This window comes from Tauraco erythrolophus, chromosome 5 (genome assembly GCF_009769465.1).
Source record: "Tauraco erythrolophus isolate bTauEry1 chromosome 5, bTauEry1.pri, whole genome shotgun sequence".
Lineage (NCBI taxonomy): Eukaryota > Metazoa > Chordata > Aves > Musophagiformes > Musophagidae > Tauraco > Tauraco erythrolophus.
This window is the reverse complement of record NC_141469.1, coordinates 50044334-50063976: the sequence shown is the minus strand read 5'-3', so window position 1 is coordinate 50063976 and position 19643 is coordinate 50044334. Positions and strand designations below refer to the sequence as shown.

Here is a 19643-nt window from a genome sequence, read left to right as displayed (position 1 = left end):
CCTCAGTTTTGGCTGTATGCTTTCAGTTATAAATTATTACAATGATCTTAGTCTCAGGTATTTTTCATCAAACGATGTTAAAGAAATGACAAAACCCTGTGTTGACTGGTATGTTGTGTTACGTATAACAAATGTGAGTAAAGTAGTAAGTAGTGAGATTGCGTTTCACTGTATATACAGTATTACGTGGACGTAGCATAAAGGTTATTACAAATCCAACCACTCTAGAGCAAGGAGGTGACTGAGCTGTGGCTGTCTCTGATCTCCAGCCATGGTGTTAAGCAGTGAAATAGGCAGCAGCCTCCTGGGATGGGTACAGAGCAATGCGGTGCACAGCTTTTCCCACCAGTGCCCCACTAAATACTGGAGAAGTAAAACAATGATGAATTGAGCTTCATGCAGCAAATGGACTAAACGTGCTGTTCCCCCACTGATTTATCATCCTTATCATCCTGTAGCACTCTGTCCTTTCCAATCTTTGTACATTAAGTGGCGAAATAAGAAACCGCAGGCTGGTCGCAAAGAGCACTGGGAGCAGCTGGAGGAGGCAGGTTTGGGGAGAAGTGTTCACGCCTAGAGTGCAGCTAAGCTGGCGGGGAATGTAAACATGGGTTTCAACATCTCAGATGGAGAAAAGTCTAGTTGGACCTGAAAAAATGTTTCTGAAATGTGGCAGACCCAGTGGGAAAGCGCAGCTTTGCGTAGCTACTGCTGCGTTGCCCGCTGCTAGCGAGTTAGGTGGCTGCAGGGGACAGCCAGCCTGGGGAGGAGACTACCATTTAAAAAAAAATAAAAATCAAAAAGTACTTTTTATCTGAAGTATGGTAAGGCAGTGGTTGTTTGTCATGAGCTTAGGAGTGGCTAGATTACAGTTCCTTTATTCTTACTATTTTTTGTTTAGTGTCTGAATATAATTACATCTCTCTTTGCATCCAAAAAAATAAAGCAAGCAAATACAATTTCTGCAGGATTCTCTTATTCTGTTCCACATCTTTTATTTCACCTCAACAAGAGTATGTAACTGTTCTTCAAATAGATTTGCTCACTCATTCACTAAAAATGTGTGACGCTGAGTGTTTCGTTCCCTGTCGTTCTTCCACCATTCTTGCATTGAGCTACAAGACAGGCTACACCTGTACTGCCTCCTTCCAGAGGTATTTAAACAAGCACATCCCTCACTTCTCAGCCTCTGTGTAAAAAATTAAAAAATAAAAAAAAAAGCTATATCTTGGTACACAGTGCCTGCTTGAGTGCTACTGTGCTTCATGCAGACTGTAGCTGTATTGAGATGATAAAATATACACGTATATATTTTTCTCAGAATGTATTATACAATCCAGTTTGCAATCTTTATGAAATTAACAGCAGTGTGTGGGAAGTGATCCGGGACAGACTATGTCAAATTCACTGTTTTTGCAGGTGGTAAGAACAATCTTGAAAATACATTTTAGCTTATGGCAATGCCACATACTGATGGTGCTGTGGCTCCCAGGAAAATCCTGTTCTCTGTTCTCTGTTATGACTTTGTAAACACACAGGCTTGTGCTTGCCCAAGCATAAGAAAGTGTAAGTGAACTTTGGTGCCTTTTTCCCTGTGGTTACCACCAAAGGCAAGGAGTAGCTCTTTCTCCTACAGCTACTGAAGCCTAGTTAACAAACGCAGCTGTATTTTGGCCATGGATGGTGTCTTCTGTGAATAGACTGTTGGTGCCAACTGCGTTCTCTCCATGGTTTAGGTACCGGTCATTATTCACTCATTTCCTTGCAATAGCCATGCCTTGCCCAAGGACTGATTATGCCCAGGGATTGTGTTGTGCACAAGGAAGGGGAGATGATTTGGTTTGACAGAGGAGCACAGACAATTCAAACAGTCCGCAAACAGTGGGAGGGACAAAGAGGAAAATCCATCTGCCTCAGGATCAATCCGCCATGTCCCCTTCCTCTCCTTTTTTCTTTCTGAGTTAAACAAATGCCCCTAGCTGTGCATCCCCTGTGCTTAGGGGCCATGCTGGCTGTCCATCAGGCAGATTTGCTTGTTTAAGGGTAGTCTGTTGGAATAAAGTCTGCAGCAGGCGCAGCGTGACCTGCAGCAGTCTAAACTGGCATCCACGATGCACGTGCGGACTACCTCCCTCACCCCTACCCCTTCCTAATAGTTGTACGTTGAGGAATATATTCATCTACCTGTGAATTCTGAAAACTGACTCTGAGATTGAAAGTGAGACCAGGAATGCTTTGGGAGGTGGACGAAATGACAAATAGTTGACTGACTTATTTTGGCAAAGTTCTTGTGTATCTTCAGGTTTCAAAAATATAAAGGAAGTCCCAGTTGGTTCTTGTGAGCCTTAATACTAGGTAACCACATATGAAAACATTAAGTAGGAGAAAGTAAAGTTTCTTGTGTCAGCTATGATCTAATGTCTTGCTCTTCCTTGGACTCTTTACTCCAGTGTAACACTTCTTTTTTTAAAAGATGCCTGCTGCTACATCTTTTGGCATTGATACATAGAAGAAATAGCTTTTTGTATCATTTCCAAAACTACTCTATCACCTGATAAAAGAATGCTTTATAAGTTGTTCTGTATTTTTCAGTAGAGTGAAATAAAAAGTAGCTTTTTATTTCAGTTAGATGACATTGTTTTTTATTATTTAGAATGACTGCATTTTTTTTTTTTTGGCTGGAGCTGTTTAGTAAAACAGGCGAGGACAATCTGTTGACTACCAGTGAAAGGAGGCTGCTTGTTGCTGTGATGGGACATCCTCAAAAGGACCTAGTAACTGACTCTTTAATAAAATCCATGAAGGCATTTGGAGGAAAACCAAAACTCCATTGCCCCAAATCATGGCAATACAATACCAAGCCACAAAGCTGTGAAATTGCACTACACTGAGATGTAAGCTCCTGGCGAGCAAATTTCTTTGGCAATGCTCTCAGATAAATCACCAAAATAGAGATAGTCATAAAGGGAAGTTTACACTCAAATTTACTTTTAAGATTACATTTAAAGACAAAGCATTCTGCATTTAAATATAGCTTTTCTTGTATTTCACCTTCAGGATATGCTAGATGGACTTCCATGGATATTACATGAATAAGTGGCTAGTAAATCCAATGTTGCATGGGTCAATTCACATTTGTGAATTGGTTGGAGGTGGATGGATGTGTCACAGAAGACCTCCTTTGTGTAAGAAGTGATGAAATAAGTCCTTACGTTGAAGGCAAAGATCATCCTTCCACCCTGCCCAGCAAAATGGCATCCTCTGCTGCAGCGTATAAAAACTCATGGTCTCACTAAAACCAAAGGTGGTTGGTGCTCCAAGCCAGACCTTCACATACTTGTTGCAATAAGCTCAGTCCCCCTGCCCTGAAATAAACAAAGACCTGCTCTAATGAAAGATGAGTTTGTGTCTGGACATGAGAAGGGCGAGAATTCTGTGTAAAGGTATCACTGAAAGTACATTGCACTTCTTGACAACTAATACTTTTGAAAAATACACTTCTTTCACCACACCAGATGAAATTCTGCTGATATTTGTTTTGAGGCAACGTCATGATAACAGAACAGATGTCTGGGAAGCAACAAGATGTTCTTGTTCTGCTAGTGAAATACTGAGAAGAATTAAAAGGTGGCATGAAATACTAGGAAAGGATGATTTAAATCAGAGCTTCCGTTCTTGACATAAGAATTTGAATACAGATTTCAGTACAATAAATTAATAATGTTAATTAAATAAATATCTTAAAAACAGATTATATCTCTAGCATTTTACCCAGGAAAGGGGGAGAAAAGACAAGCAAAAGAAACAACAGTATGTGTTGGTTTGAGAATCTAGAGCTTTGGGAGAGATTGCTAGAGAATTTGCCTGAAAAGGAGTAAAAGTAATGAGGGGTGCTACTAGTGACAAAAGGGTTATAGCTAATGGGATCTGATGACTTATTACAAATGGGGGGGAGGGAGGGAAGAATCCAGTATTTTACTAGCTATACTGGGACCAGGCTAGAGCTGTCTCAGACACAGGCCTCACAGTGCCACAGGTTTGTACATTGACTCAAAGGGATTTTTTTCTTTCTCTTGGGAAGCAGGTGGCTACACTACAGAAAATAATAATAGCTGCTGGTGGGAGTACTTGATAGAAACTGAAGAATCGTGCACTTCAGGTATATAATACTTTACAGTGATACCCAACTTCACTGGCATATTTGAAATGGAATTCAGTGGAGATATTAATGTGGAGTTAAATATGTTTATGGGTATTTATGTGCTTGGGCAATAGGAAGAAAGAGTTGTTTGGTTAGTAATGTTCCATGTTATTCACTACTGTGAATAATTAACACAAGTAGCATTTGCAGTAAGAGACATAACAGTAACACACAATTTTAGAGGGCAGAAGGTTTAGGAATATTCTGTGTCTGTACAAGTTTATATGCATACATTGTTCTTTAAACTGTGGGGATATAGCAGCTGAAAGTTACTGGAAAAAATAGCTAAAGGGACTGTTTTTTTATCATAGAAATATTACTATAATGGAGACATACTGAAGCGATAATCCTTCACTATATGATATAAACCCAGTTCAGTGTGTTCAGCACATATTTCCCTTGTTTATTCATCTGCAAAGCCAGACGATTTAACCTTGTTTTATTTTTCCTTGACTCTGTTGAGACTGAACATTGCATCAATGCCAAACTGCCGAGTACACGGATGCAAGCAAAGCAGGTTATTTAGAGCTCTTGTGATTGTTCCAATTCCTGTTTAAAGAAGCCAGTAAAATTTCATATCTGAGCCTGCAAAGAAACATTTAACTCTGGACTGAAAATAAGAAATTTGTGTGGGGGAAAGGAAGCATTTAAATCATCCTTGAGAGATAGTTTAAGGCTCTGCCTAATTTTCTGGGAACTCAGCTGGTCTGAAGCATAATTGGCGTTGTCTGTCTTGTTCAGTTCATGCCAGGCCAACGCTCCATCGTCAGTAATGAAAGTGAAACTCACAGGTCACAGCTCCTCTGAGAGGTTTGGTGGTATTGTCTTCACGCACTCTACTGCATGGAACCTAAAGGCGAGCTAACATGTTGCAAAGTTTCTTCTCTACCTGTGAGACTAAATTAGAGCTGTTGTCAATTTTCTAACAGGAAATGGTGAATTTTACCTAAGAATGTTTTCTGCAGTGTTTTCATGTGTTTTATTTCTTACAAGGCATACGTGTCATCTGGTATACAAAGAAACTGCTGCTTGTATGATCTAAAGGTAACTTACAGGCTGGCAGAAGCATATTTATTACCATGAGAAAACTGACCACTAATAGATGCAAACAGTGCAGTAATTGTCATCTGTTGTATGGAACCTGCTTCAGTGTCTCTTAACTTTGTTCTTTCTTCTGCTCATTTGTCATCTTTGTCTTGGATCAGATCTTTCGCGTGGGATGGGGACATTACATGTGTTTTCACCATCAGCTGGCAGACCAAAGTCTGCACGCCACATGTGTCTAAACAGCTGCCTTGTCCTTGGGGAAAACATGGCACATCAGCTTCAGCTGTGAAAAAGACCTGAGAGCTGAGGGTATCTTTCTGCATGTGGTTGGTGATGACGATGCTGTCTTGGTGCATAAGGGTGCAACTGGCAATACTTGGTCCTGCTGCACCCTGAGCCCCTTCTCTGGGGTGAGAAAGTGGGGGAAGCCCAGAAACCTGAGAAAATCCCAGGTTGCCCCTGTGCCAGTGCGCGTCATGGGCCTGAGGCAGGGGTGAGGGAGGAGAAGGGAATCGCCCTGTACTAGACTGCAGGTCTGTGGAATATAGGTTGCCCTTTATATTAGTGTGGATTTTTTTTCCGTTTATTCATTTTATAGCAGCTTTCCAGTACCTAAAGGGGGCCTACAGGAAAGCTGGAGAGGGACTTTTTACAAGGCCGTGTAGTGATAGGACAAGGGGCAATGGATTTAAACTGAAAGAGGGCAGATTTCGATTAGATAAAAGGAAGAAATTTTCTACATTGAGGGTGGTGAGGCACTGGAACAGGTTGCCCAGAGAAGTTGCGGATGCCCCATCCCTGGAAGTGTTCAAGGCCAGGTTAGATGAGGCTTCGGGCAACCTGGTGTAGTGGAGGATTTCTCTGCCCATGACAGGGAGTTTGGAACTAGATGATCTTTAAGGTCCCTTCCAACCCTAACCATTCTATGATTCTATGATTTTGGTTTTCCTGCCGAGAGCAGGGAGTTATCGAATGGGTTGTTAAGTTGCAGAGCTGCAATAATTGCAGAGTGGCTGCTTAACCATTCAAATGTGATCGGTTATTTAATGATATGAACTGGCAACCTCATTATGTGAAGGTGACCATCTCTGCTGTTGAACTGGAGGATTGCTGAGCACCTCCAAGAGGAAGAGCACAGGCATTATGCTTGGTGAAGGTCACAGCTTCTTGGCCAGGCTAGTGCTTTGTGGAGGAAGCTCGTGAGAGGATTTTGCAGCAGGTTTTCCAGATGTCCCAACTGCTTTTGCTATTTCTGCAGAAGAGTTATTGATACCAGATGTATGGCACGCATGTGGAAGTACGTGCACAGCATGCATTTCTAGGTGTAGTTTATATTGCATACAACTACTTGGGAGGGACTACTTGGCTCTAATGCATGTTCTTGCCACTGTGCAAATCCTGGAATGTAAGTAAATCTAGTTTCTGGCCTTAAAAAAAAAATAAAATTGAAAAGTTCTCAGGCCAAAAAGTCCTCTAATGATAACTTCCTTGCTAAGCTGATTTTCAGGGGTCAGCTTGATGGAAAGGAACTGTAGGAGGTCTGAAGGCAATGGGAAAGATGTAATTTTCAAACGTTCTGTATATAGACAATAATGACAGCCTGTGGTCCACCAGCTATTTCCTCATGGATCCTTGTTTTTTGTTTTCACAACTGGAGTAGCAATTTTTCTGTACCAGAACAGGTTTGGCTGTATTAAAGCGCCTGTGCGGTTGTTAGTAGCAACTGATGCACTACCTGCAAATCTGACAGGTCCAAAAAAAACCTTAGGATGAACCAAAATAATAATTTTTAAATTATTTTTTTGTTTCTTGTGAAGCTTGAATTGACAGGTTGGAAGGCTTTCTCTGAGTGCATGCGTAGTTTTGTGTTTCAAAAAGGTCATGTTCTTATAGGCTAAGAGGTCATTTAAAATTTTTATTTTCAGTGAGCTCTAAGCTATCTTTCTCTGAATATTCTTTTCATTTTGAATTGCTGCAGCAGTTTGGATTTTCTCAGTCTGATCTTAGGTACAACTTCAGTGAGGTTTTACATTTTATGACTTTTTTTTTCTGATTAACTGAAGTATACTTTCAGGTTCATGTTCTCTGGACCTTATTTTCAGTGTTGAATGATAACAGTGATCAAAGCTTGTTTCAAGCAGGCAATGTTTTCTTCCAAGCAAAGCTATTTTAACTTTAAAAATAATGCAAAGTTTTCTTAGGCTCTGCAGGAATCTCAACATAACGAATAACTTGGTTTAGTTTTAATTTTTCATGTGTGTACCTTATCATTAGACTGTGCCTGTTCAGGTTTTAGAATATATTTTTATCTACAGGGGTTAATACAGGTTGCACTGTAGGAAGAAGCAGTGGTGTGAAGAGGCAGTGATAAACCAAAGCAGGTTAAAGAAAGCCCGAACTCAGACGTATAGATAATCCTTAAATAATTCATGTAAATCTACAAATGTCCTCTCTTCATTGCCTATCTAATATTGGTTGCATTTCTTCAGATTACTCCAATTTTATGTTTTACATTGTTCTAAAGAACTGCTGGAGATATTTCAGAAGGAAGGAAGAGTTTATCTAAGCTGTGATTGATTATCTGGTGAGAACCGTAGTAAGAACTCATCAGCAGCGTTAACATGCTCAGAAGCTGTATTGTGGTGGTTTAGATGGAGTATGTGCTGACTCATAAAGCTGCGTGTAGAACCCCAAGAAAAAGGAGAAGACAGCAGCATTGGTACTACCTGCACTTACCAATCATGACTTGCGTTTTGCCAGGACAGTCATATATATCCAATTAAAAACCCAACGTACCGTAGGCCATAAAGGACTGTCCCATCTGGATGGAGTCGAATCATTCGGTTTTTCACTGTCACCCCATGGACAAATGACTTCTTGTCATTTTGGAAATACGTGTCCGGCACCCAGAGCTGGTCAGCCACTCTGTTGTCCAGAGTTAGGTTCAAAGGTATTCCAGAATAAGAGAGCCTTTTATCCCTCCAGGACTGCTGGAAGTACATGGTCAGGGTGTAGTCCTAGGGAAGAAATAAGAAGAGCTTTTTGTATTTTGTGTACTGATTAACTCAACAGAAGTTTATTTTTAGGTAACTCTCAGTAACTCAGTATCAGTAGCAATAGGAAGTTTAAGGATCGTTAAGATGTTGTCATGAACTGTGATCCCAAGTCTCGGCCTGTTTGTATTAGTGTCAAACTTCACACTAATCGCCAGCGGCAGTGATCACCTCTGGTCGTGGACTTTCAAAGTCTCTTGGACCAGAGGGATTACATAGTACATTGGGGTCTCCAGCCTATGACTCACACTTGCATGTTTATTGACAGGTTTTCTTTAATGTGAAAAGAGCAGAGTTTAGCTGACCTCAGCCAAACAGCATTGCATACCACTGAGGTCACTCTTTTGATGTTCCCTGTCTTTGTCCTGAAAGATTTCCCCCCCAATCCAGAAAGGCCAGTCCCTAAGCCTCCTGAGAAAGAGTAAATACGACCTCAGAACGTATAATGTACGACTTCCCATTCTGCATCTGCTGAGCTTGCCAGATGTGATGACCTTGGGTAGCGGGGCACATCTCACCTCAGCCTGGGGAGAGGTCTTCTGTCCTTGGCAATCAAATATTACCGTATAGAAAACGAACATAATTTCTTGCCTGGCATATTGTGGCTTAGGTGAGATACCATTTGTGCAGTCCTTCAGCTTTCACTTAGTCTGAAAAGAAATTTTTCTAAAAGGCTTCTGGTCTGATTTACTCTCTCATGTCTGTCTTTCTGTGAATTTGGTGATTTTAAAGGTAGCCAGTTTTTTTTTAAGTGGAGAAGCCCATGCACTTTTTATCTGATGGAGTTCTTAAAAGATGAATGGAACTGCAGTATGTGGACTATCAGTTTTCTCTTCCACATCTCCTCCCTCAGCCCCCTTTTCAAGTGGTAGGTCACTTTGTCACACATTTTTACAGAAGTACAGCAGAATTATAGATATTATTGAAAAAATTGGTCTGGGTTAAGGTTTTTCTTTTATGTGAGGGAAATCCTTACCTCTGTTATCCTCATAAATCTTAGCCTGGACTGTAATTTTTGAAGAAATAGAGAGTATAAAAGCTGTCTGATGTGATTTGCTTACTTCATCTTCAGTGGCTTCTTAAGACTGTACCATTGCCATGAAATCAAAGCAGAGTCATTACCTTTCAAAAAGACTTTCTGCCTGAAATGTAACTCTACTACATGCAATAAACTATAGACTTATCATCACTAAAAGAAGTTAGCGAAAAGACTGTTCTTGCTTGCCCTGGGCCTGTAGTAGTCATTTTGTATGGAGGAAATGCCATGATCAGTGGTCACATACAATAGAACAATTACATCCATTCTGAGCACTGATTTGCAAGGATTTAATAGATATGCCCTTTTCCAGGGCTGCAGGATGATGGTTATCCATGATAGACATGATTTACTGTACGCATAAGTTGGTTTGTGGTTTTATGGTGTTTTGCTTTTTTTTTTTTTTTCCCTGGCCCATGTAGCCAGGAGGAGGTGAGGACAGCTTCTTTTGCTTTTCAGCTTGTCAAGCTGGTCAAGCCTGAAACTACAAAGTAATGCAGTGGGGTGTATGCTGTGCTCTGCTGAATAGGTAATTTATAATTTAAATAGCAATATGGAGAAGCATGAACCCCAAGGAGGCAAGTTTCTGAATGTGCAATTTGAATAGAGTTGGATTAGAAGCAGACACTTAAAGAGAAGTTAAATCCTTGTCCTTTGTTACTCTTATGCATATACAGACCCAGAGACCAGATGGGAATTAGATGAGAAAAAATAAAAATAAAATTAAAAAAAATCACTATTCTGGTGCAGTTTTCATATGTTGCATCTGTTCTCTAGCCCATCCTATTTAAACCAACTTTAAGAAGGAAAGCTTTCACAAATGGCTGAAACAAGTCAAATCCTCAGTGCGTGGTGCTTCACTTGGTATCCTCTACGTCTTCCACCTGATTCAGCGGAGCCAATGCAGTCTGCAGCACAGATGGAACAGAAATTCCAATTTATGTATAATTATCTTTTTTCCTTCCTGCTTCCCTTTATATTTTCACTAGGTCTTAAAACTGCTTTTGTAGAGCTGTCATGCCACCCTGGAAAAAAGCTAACAATTGAGAGTGGTGCCTATGTGATGAGTCTCAAAGCTCAACCAAGACAGAAAAATAGCCAAGATAAGCTATCAGAGATCTTAAAGGATGTGATCAAGCAGAGAGGGGGCTGGGGGGGGGGCGGGGGAGGGGCGGGGAGAAAGAAATTTTATCTCTTGGCTATGGCTACTAGAAGAAAATTAGTTGCTATTTTAAACACGATAGTCTCCTTTAGAAATTTTATTTCATCCAGCTGTGCTATATACAGAATACTGCCATTGCTAACATCACGGTAGAGAGAGTGATCTCTGCCCTGCAATTGTGCTATACTATGTAGAAGTATGTGACAAACCAACAAATGCTAATGGGGAGAAAGATTCTGAGCTTCATCCTAAAGGAATCTCAATGTTCCTTAACTCAGAAAGAATTATGGGATTTTTTTCATTTCCCAGAATGTAGGGGTGTTACTCATTCAGTATTTTAATGAGGAAAATGAAGAGTTGTATGTCATGATTGTGAAAGTCCCTGTTGCTCTAAGTTCTTACTTTAAAAAACATAGTTAAAGGTTATTTTAATGAAAAGCAAATCATATCCAAGCTAAAATAACCCCAATTACATAGTTATACATTTTCTAATTTTTTAATGGAGTATAGCCTTACCTTTCTCATATTTCACTAGCGAAGAATGAAATGCTGGCAAACCACACGTTTGGTGTTTTTTTAATCTTTTACAGTGCTGTGAGTGAAGTGAGAATTTAATGACTACTTGCCTTCTACCCTGTAAAATTTGCTGGTGATTTTGTTTTTTCAAGCTCTAGAGTGTATGAATAATTTCTGAATCTTTCATATATATAGTGGTAATTGGCTGCGGAATTTCTTTGCTTTTTATGAACATAAATCAAACTATGTTGAACTCTTGTATTTAAGAATTTCTAAATTAAATTTCTAAGTTAAAAAAGCAGAGCCCAATATAAAATTAAAAACCAGAATCTGTTTCTGCAGATAACTTCTTTTAAAAGATTTATTTTAAAAAATATTTCACTTTTTTTAGAAGCACACTGCATATTTTTTTCTTAACTGTACTACTTATAATGAAATAAAAAGCTGTGATGCTGCTGAAAAATCATAATACTTCAGTAGATTTAATTGAGCTGCCTATTCTTTCCACAAGTACCTCCCTGCTTTTCCAGGGCTTAGTCAATCTTCCTAGTGGTAAACGTGTGAGCACCAACGATAAAGTTATTTTGATATGTATTGATTTTTTTTTAAATGTGATGAATTCTGATTTGTTCGAATAAGATGGGATTTTTTTTCTTTCTTAGTAATTATGCAAATTTCTTTATTTCTTTGTATCAAACTGGAAATGTGTAAGTATAGATATGTACTATAACATATAAGTTGATCTGTGTATCAAACTGTTTTACTAAGGTGCATTAGGTTGCTAAGACAAATACTTACATGCTAGTCCTACCCAAGAGAGATTATGTGAAAACGTAAGAGAAACTAGCCTATTTTACTCAAAATGGAAAATTATTTCTTAATCTGAATTTAAGCAGCCTCATAAATAAATATTGGCACCAAGCTTCACAGTTCACTTGGGTAATATGAATTTCTTGTAGTAAAAAAAAAGAATAGGCCACTGATGCATATTATACTTGAAGTCAGAAGAACAATTTATAGTTCCAGTAAGTAACAGACTGGAGAGTTCCCAAACAATACTAAATTCCATTTTATTTCTACTTTTTTGGTTCTCTAATATTTTTGTGTGTGTGCAATATGCATAGATGATGTAAGGATAATAATAGAATTTTTCTTTCCTGATAAACCTCTGTAGCTCTCTGAAACCAGTAGAGATGCAATAAAATAGCTAGATAATTTGGACTTGCTGGTAGTTTCCACTGTGTGATTTACCAGTTCAGCACAGCAGAATATAATGTGGAATACACTTTTATATTATAATCTAGCCTTCTGGCAAACACAACAAGGGTACTTCACCATTCTTAACAGTTGAATTATGGACTCTGGTGGAATAAAAGACGAATTTACATGTCTGTTGTACTGGCACTTACTTTGTCACAAATTCCAAATGTATGGAATCTTTTAACTTGGAATGTTGAGCATTGTGATCTGAAAGATCTTTTGTGTTTTCCCTCTTTCCAAGGCGGCCTCAAACTAAGTTCTGTTATTGTTTCATGTATTGAAAAACAGCTTAGCACGTTGTGATATAGTTAAATAATAATAGAATATCAAACTGCACTCTGAAAGTCTTAGCAGCTAAAAATTAACAATACGAATGCAGTTCTTGGCAAAAGTTGGTAAATGGAAGACTATTTTGTGAATATTTAGCTGTTCTAGGTCAATTTAATATCAAATGTTAGCTCTTTAGATGAGTTTGCACATAAAGGCACTGTGCAGCAAAACAAATATATGAAACACATCAATGTCATACTTTTAATAAATAACAGTGTATATTGATAGCTTTGGGATACATACTGTACACTCAAATGATCTTAAATTTAAATGACATCCTCAGGAACCATCCAATAATTAAATATCCGGCAGCATCACAGAAAATGAGATGCAATGTAATTCAAATATAGTATAACTGAACCAAGACAAGCATATAACTGAGATTGCAACTTAAAATTAAATATGGAGTGATGATCAGAATGCTCATATTGACTGCAATAAGGCCATAAATGCAGAACAGCAATAAATGTAAAACCTGCTGTAACTGCAAGCTGTTATTAATTGGAGAAGATTATTTTCCATGTTTATCTGATGCCAACAAGAATGGTATGGGCAGAGTTTTGAGACAATGCTACACGCTGAATTCACAAATTGGAAAAAAGCATACTCATTCATATTTTGTAAGCATGCTAATGCACCAGAAGAAGCTGTTAGTGTTTGTTTAGAAACAGATAGCTGTCCTATCTTGGAACACCTAGGGAAGATCTACACCCTCAGCTGCAAAAAAAAAATATTTTAAGATAAAGGAATGCAAATGGTGATGTGGTTTTTTGGGCGTGGGTTTGTGTGTTGTGGTTTTTTGGTTTTGTTGGGGTTTTTTTGTTTTTTTTTTTAAATCCTGTATAATTTCCCATATATACTTGGTGCTCAATTCCAGACACTGCACAGAAATGATGGGAAAACATTTTAAGCAGATTACAGAGGAAGAAAATACTAGTTCTACTCATGCTCACGTCTAAAAATGTCAGGGCAGCTGCATCTCTTAAGTCTGCAGTTCAGCTGAGCAAGGAAGGCAGGGAGTTAGGGATGCACATGCTAGTGGATCAATTTTATTTCCCTTCCTTTCTAAGGACATAGTTCAGTATTCCTTTTGGCTTTATTTTCAATGAAGACTAATGCAGCATACGTTATCCAGTTCCCCTCTTCTGTGCAAGGCAGTGGGAGGAGGAGGGAAGAAGCATGTACTCAAATTATTCAGGGCACTGTCCTGGTTCACAGGAGGCTGTGGTTCTTGTGAATCATAGAATCATAGAATGGTTAGGGCTGGAAGGGACCTTCAAAGGTCATCTAGTCCAACCCCCCTGCAAGGAACAGGGATATCTCCAACTAGATCAGGTTGCTCGGGGCCTCGTCCAACCTGGCCTTGAACGTCTCCAGGGATGGAGCATCCACCACCCCTCTGGGCAACCTGTTCCAGTGTTCTACAACTCTCATGGTAAAAAACTTTTTCCTAATATCCAATCTGAATCTACCTCCCTCTATTTTAAAACCATTACCCCTTGTCCTATCACAACTGGCCCTCCTGAACAGCCTCTCCCCATCTTTCCTGTAGGCCCCCTTGAGGTACTGGAAGACCGCTATAAGGTCACCCCGGAGCCTCCTCTTCTCCAGGCTGAACAGCCCCAACTCTTTCAGCTTGTCCTCATAGGAAAGGTGCTCCAGCCCTCTTATCATCTTCGTGGCCCTCCTCTGGACCCTCTCCAACTGGTCCACGTCCTTCTTATGTTGGGGGCTCCAGAACTGGACGCAGTACTCCAGGTGAGGTCTCACGAGGGCTGAGTAGAGGGGAAGAATCACCTCTCTCGACCTGCTGGCCACGCTCCTCTTGATGCAGCCCAGGACGCGGTTGGCCTTCTGGGCCGCAAGAGCACATTGCCGGCTCATATTGAGCTTCTCGTCCACCAGTACTCCCAAGTCCTTCTCCTCAGGGCTGCTCTCGATCCATTCTCCGCCCAGTCTGTATTTGTGCCTGGGATTGCCACGACCCAGATGTAGGACCTTGCACTTGGCCTGGTTGAACTTCATGAGGTTGGTACGGGCCCACCTCTCCAGCCTGTCGAGGTCCCTCTGGATGGCATCCCTCCCTTCCAGCGTGTCGACGGCACCACACAGCTTGGTGTCATCGGCGAACTTGCTGAGGGTGCACTCCATGCCACTGTCCACGTCACCGACAAAGATGTTGAAGAGGGCCGGGCCCAACACGGACCCCTGAGGGGCACCACTCGTGACCGGTCTCCACTTGGACATCGAGCCGTTGACCACTACTCTCTGAGTGCGGCCATTGAGCCAATGTGAACTAGGCTTCTGTCAGGGGAAATGAGATAGGAAGCTCCACTGACTTGAGGACAACAGAATAAAAGCCTTCTATTTTCCCGAGAGAAGCTGTTTGTTTTTTTTTTTTAACAGGATCAGAATTTTCCCACAGCAAAATCACATTTTCTGTCAGAAAATCGCAAATCATTTGTAGATGTGCAATTTCCACAGGAGAAAAAGTTATGCAAGGTATTGTTATTTTGTTTGGTCCAATTGGTAGCTCTAGTTGCTAGTGAAGTGCCTTGCGTTTTTGTTTTTCACATGTGCTGCTAATTCTCCAGAGAAGTCTTTCATAAACCTTGTTGGCATTTATAACTTCACAATTAAATTAAGTATGTGGCATCACAGTTGTGGCTCACAGAAAGAAGCAGAGATCTGGCAGGAGTCCGCGTAGCTGTAATGATGATGCTCTTTATTGCTTAAAGCACAGCCAGGAACAAGATTAGACTCATTATAAGAGTAGCATGTTGGAAACGAAGGCACTCATCATTACTGCATTGGGATCCAGTATTACTCTCTGCAGTCAAGGCAGAAGTCCCCTTAACTGCAGCGGGACTGGAATTACATCCAGTGTCTTCAATCATTACTGAAAAAGCAAACTAAAAGGCAAAATGTTTATCAGTTACAACAGCAGGCTATGTATTTTGTTGCATTTTGTTCGGTGTTTTAGTAATACTACTTAGCAGAAGTATTTATTACTGCTTCTGGCATTTAAATGAGTTGTTATGATAGTTGTGTTCCATTGGCTTGGCATTGTTTAACACAGAAGAGGATAAAATCCCAATTTTATCTTGCATGTTCTACTTTGCCTCTTGGGGAAGAGTAAGGACTTCTGTACTTTGGATCAATATACCATTTCTTGCCCTCTGATTTTTTTTTTCTCTTATTCAGACTTTGCTAACCTGGAGGCCTGAATGTGCCACTTTTTTGTATAGGAAGAAAAGAGATGATGTACTAAATACTAATAGGGATTGCTTTGATTAGGAGTGGACTTGGCTAAACTTAGCAGGAAAGTAAGGTAGCAGGTAGGGTAGGCTTACAGATTTGTGGCCAGCATATTTGATTCTGTCCCTCTACTCTGTTCTTGTGAGAGCCCACCTGCAGTACTGCGTTCAGCTCTGAGGCCCCAACATAAGAAGGACATGGAGCTGTTGGAGCGAGTCCAGAGGAGGTCCACAAAAATGATCCGAGGGTTGGGGCACCTCTCCTACAAAGTCAGGCTGAGAGAGTTGGAATTGCTCAGCCTGGAGAAGTGAAGGCTCCAGCGAGACCTTATTGCGGCCTTTGAGTACTTAAAGGGGGCTTATAAGAAAAATGGAGACAAACTTCTTAGCAGGGCCTGCTGTGATAGGATAAGGGGTAATGGTTTTAAACAAAAGAGAGTAGATTTAGATCAGATATAAGGAACAAATTTTTTACAATGAGGATAGTGAAACGCGAACAGGTTGCTCAGAGAGGTGGTAGATGCCCCATCTCTGGAGGTGTTCAAGGTCAGTTTAGATGGGGCTCTGAGCAACCTGATCTAGTGGAAGGTGTCACTGCTCACTGTGGAGAGGGTAGGACTAGATGACCTTTAAAGATCCTTTCCACCCGAAACTATTCTATGATTCTACATGTTGTTATCCTCACTGCATGCTGGAAGCTCCTTTAAGATAGCTTGAAAATGAGTATAGCATTCCGAGCTGCACTTGAAACTCCCAGCCACATAACCCACTGTCTGGCATAGCAATGAGATGCACCAGTCTAACATTGCTCACAGTGCAAATTAATACCATGTCTGTCTTAAGTGGCTATGCTAATTGATGACGTAAGGATAGGAACATGTTTATAGTGTGATTCATGTTCCCTGAAAGATCAATGAATTGCTTTTAGTACCCGTAGGAAACAAGTAATGATATCTATTCCCAGACTGTTGTATTTTTCTTTTGAAGACGGTAATCTTTTCTATACAGAGGGTAATACTGTCATAAAGATGTTTGAGTGAAGGGGTGGAGAACAGGAAAAATATGGCATAGGACATATATGTGCTTAAATAAGATGGCATTGTAATGAATGCTGGAGTAAACAAATCACATGTATGGGCATATACAGTAACTGTGTTCGATGTGTGCATATATTTTTACAGGCAGCAAATAATAGTGTCCTTTATATTTTGGCTTCAGCGAGAGCACCTGGGGTTGAATAAAGAACAATTGAAGGGAAAACAAAAAGCTTCTTATTGGCAAGTATTCCACAGATCAATATGTGTTAATCCATGTCCAGATACATCTTTTAGGAGCAAATGTAGATGACAATGAGAGACAAACGTTTTCTCTTAAGCAATTCTCTCTGTGAGTTAGCTGAAAGCTAGCTTTTGCCAAAAAAAACCCAACTGAACCAAACTTGTCCAGGTGGTCGGTCTGTCTGTCAGCATCTGACTGGTTAGTATTCAAGTCCAGCTATTGGCAACTACAGTGCAAAGGTATTCTAGGTATTACAAGGTGCTTTGTGCTGAAGTCAAGGATGTTCTAGGATTCTTCTCCTGTGAGATGTGCAAAATCTTGTCTGTTCCTACGTGGGAATGAAAGGGAATAGTGGGATGATATTTGAAGACTGTGACATTGCGCCTAAATAGTGCTGTCCTCATCGTCTCTGCAAAGCAGGTGGAGCAAGCGCTTCAAGGAAAAAGTTCAAGCTTCAAGTTCAAGCTTCAAGTTTCAAGCTTTAACTTATATTCCAAAATATTTCAGCCACCTTGGACTGGAAGCACCAACACACAGGAGTGACACTGGGCATTTGGCAGGAAGCTGTACTTCCCAGGTTCTTGTGTGGACTAGCAGAGATGGCTCCTTACTGACTGGAGGACTGCATCCTAATGAGGTGGGCATAGATCAGCTCTGAGGGTCTACAACATGGAAAGAGATATGAGGAGTAAAGGGATCTAAGAAAAAGATACGTTGGAAGGATGCAGCACTGAAGTTCCTGTAAAGGCAAAACGTTGTGGAAGAGTGGAGAATCAATTAAACCACACTTCCTCTGCCACCTATAAGCAAGATAATTGGAAAGCAGATTTTTTTTTTTTTTTCCAAACAGTAGTTGTTTCTGAAGCACTTGATGTTTTTCCTTTGTAATTTCCAGCTAGCTCAGCAGGGGTGAACTGTAAGACCATCATGAAGTGCACTGAGCATCTAAAGAGGACAGAACAGTGCTAAGAGCTCAGAAGAATTCCTTGTGGTGTCAGCGCACAGCGCTGCAGGCGAAGCTGAACTGATTGCTAGCTTAGGAGCAGATGGGAGAGGTTTGCTGAATTTTATCTTGAATGCTATTGTGTAAGCCATAACAGTACCAGAAATCTTACAAGCACTGGACAGAAAGTTGAAGAGAACGCAAGCATAGGAATGTCAGCAATGTCAAAAATGAACTGGAGTCACAGGATGAGCCAGCTGAGCATGTACAGTAAAAGAAAAACCCTCACAACTCTTAATTCATTGTTGTGCAGGGGCTTATGTTAAGCAAAGATTGAGTTGGAAATCGATAGTGAAGACAGTAAACAATGGCCAGACTCCCTACCTTCAGAAGATGCTTGAACAATGTAGGAGGGAAGTTATACGCATCTTAAAACGAGGTTGGGCTACATTTGTAACAACAACAACAACTGATTTTTATTATATTTTTTTTAATGCCTTAACACACATCTATCTGTAATATATTTTTTTACCAATTTACTTCTGTACAGATTAGGTAGAAGTTATTTCTATTTCTGTGAGTCTGGTGATTGAAATCTTATTCTTCCTGCCTGGTTCTCAGTTGCCGTTCTACTGTATCAATTTTCTTTAGTTTTGAGAGAAGCAGATGGAGGTTGAAGTGACATGCAGTGAGTCAGTGGCTCTACCTGGAATAGAAACAGTAATAATTTAGCTGACAGATCTTTAGACTTGTATATACCTTACTGTGTTTTTTTTTGTTGTTGCTGTGTTTGGTTGATTGCTTTTTGCATTGTATGTACCATTGTTTCAGGTTTTGTTTGGGTTTTTTTTGTTGCTGTTGGTTAGGGTTTTTTGTTGTGTGTGGTCTGTGTTTTGTTTTTTTTGTTGTTGTTCTAAATTGCTCAGACTACTTTGTTTCATTGTTCGTGATGCTTATGCTTGAATCACGTTGTGTAAAATGATGATGATAAAAAAGACTGTTATGTGGCTAGAGAGATTTTTCCCATATGTTGTTGGCATCGTGACTGCTTTACAGAATTCTAACCCAAAAATCCTAAGGTCAGGCTGTCTCCCTGGTACATTCAAATGAAGGATCTTAACATTTTGTGCTGTATCTGGAAAGTGGGGATAGAGGAGCATCATGACATTTCTGCTTTATAATATCTCTCCAAGTGAAGGTATTTTGCACTTGGAGTTGATAACACTAAGAGTATTAGAGACACTGTCACAGTATGATAAAACTACTGGCATAGTGGTTTGAAGGTCCTCTAGGAGTTTTTAGTCCAATCTCCTGTTTGAAACAGGACTGTCACCAACCCTATCTCAGGTCAGACATCGCTTTCTCCAGCAAACCTTGAAGACTTTCAAGGATGAGAATTCCACCACCTCTCTGGGCAGCCTCTTTCAGTGTTGTATTGCCTTTCTGGTGAAAAAGTCTTTCCTGACGTCCACCCAGAATCTCCCAAGGTGCAATTAGTAGCCGTTGCCCTCCATTATATTATCTGCCACTGCTGGGAGTGGTTTGACTGTCATCTTCCCT

General features: G+C 40.3%; 1 protein-coding gene across 2 annotated transcripts in view; it reads right to left on the bottom strand.

The window, feature by feature from the left end:
- Positions 1 to 19643, bottom strand: part of GABRB1 (gamma-aminobutyric acid type A receptor subunit beta1) — a 143242-nt gene that overhangs the window by 56613 nt on the left and 66986 nt on the right. For both annotated transcript variants that reach the window (XM_086611330.1, XM_086611331.1), the window contains exon 4: positions 8045 to 8265. In XM_086611330.1, the coding sequence (XP_086467456.1) occupies positions 8045 to 8265 (221 nt within the window). The remainder of the gene's footprint in view (positions 1 to 8044; positions 8266 to 19643) is intronic.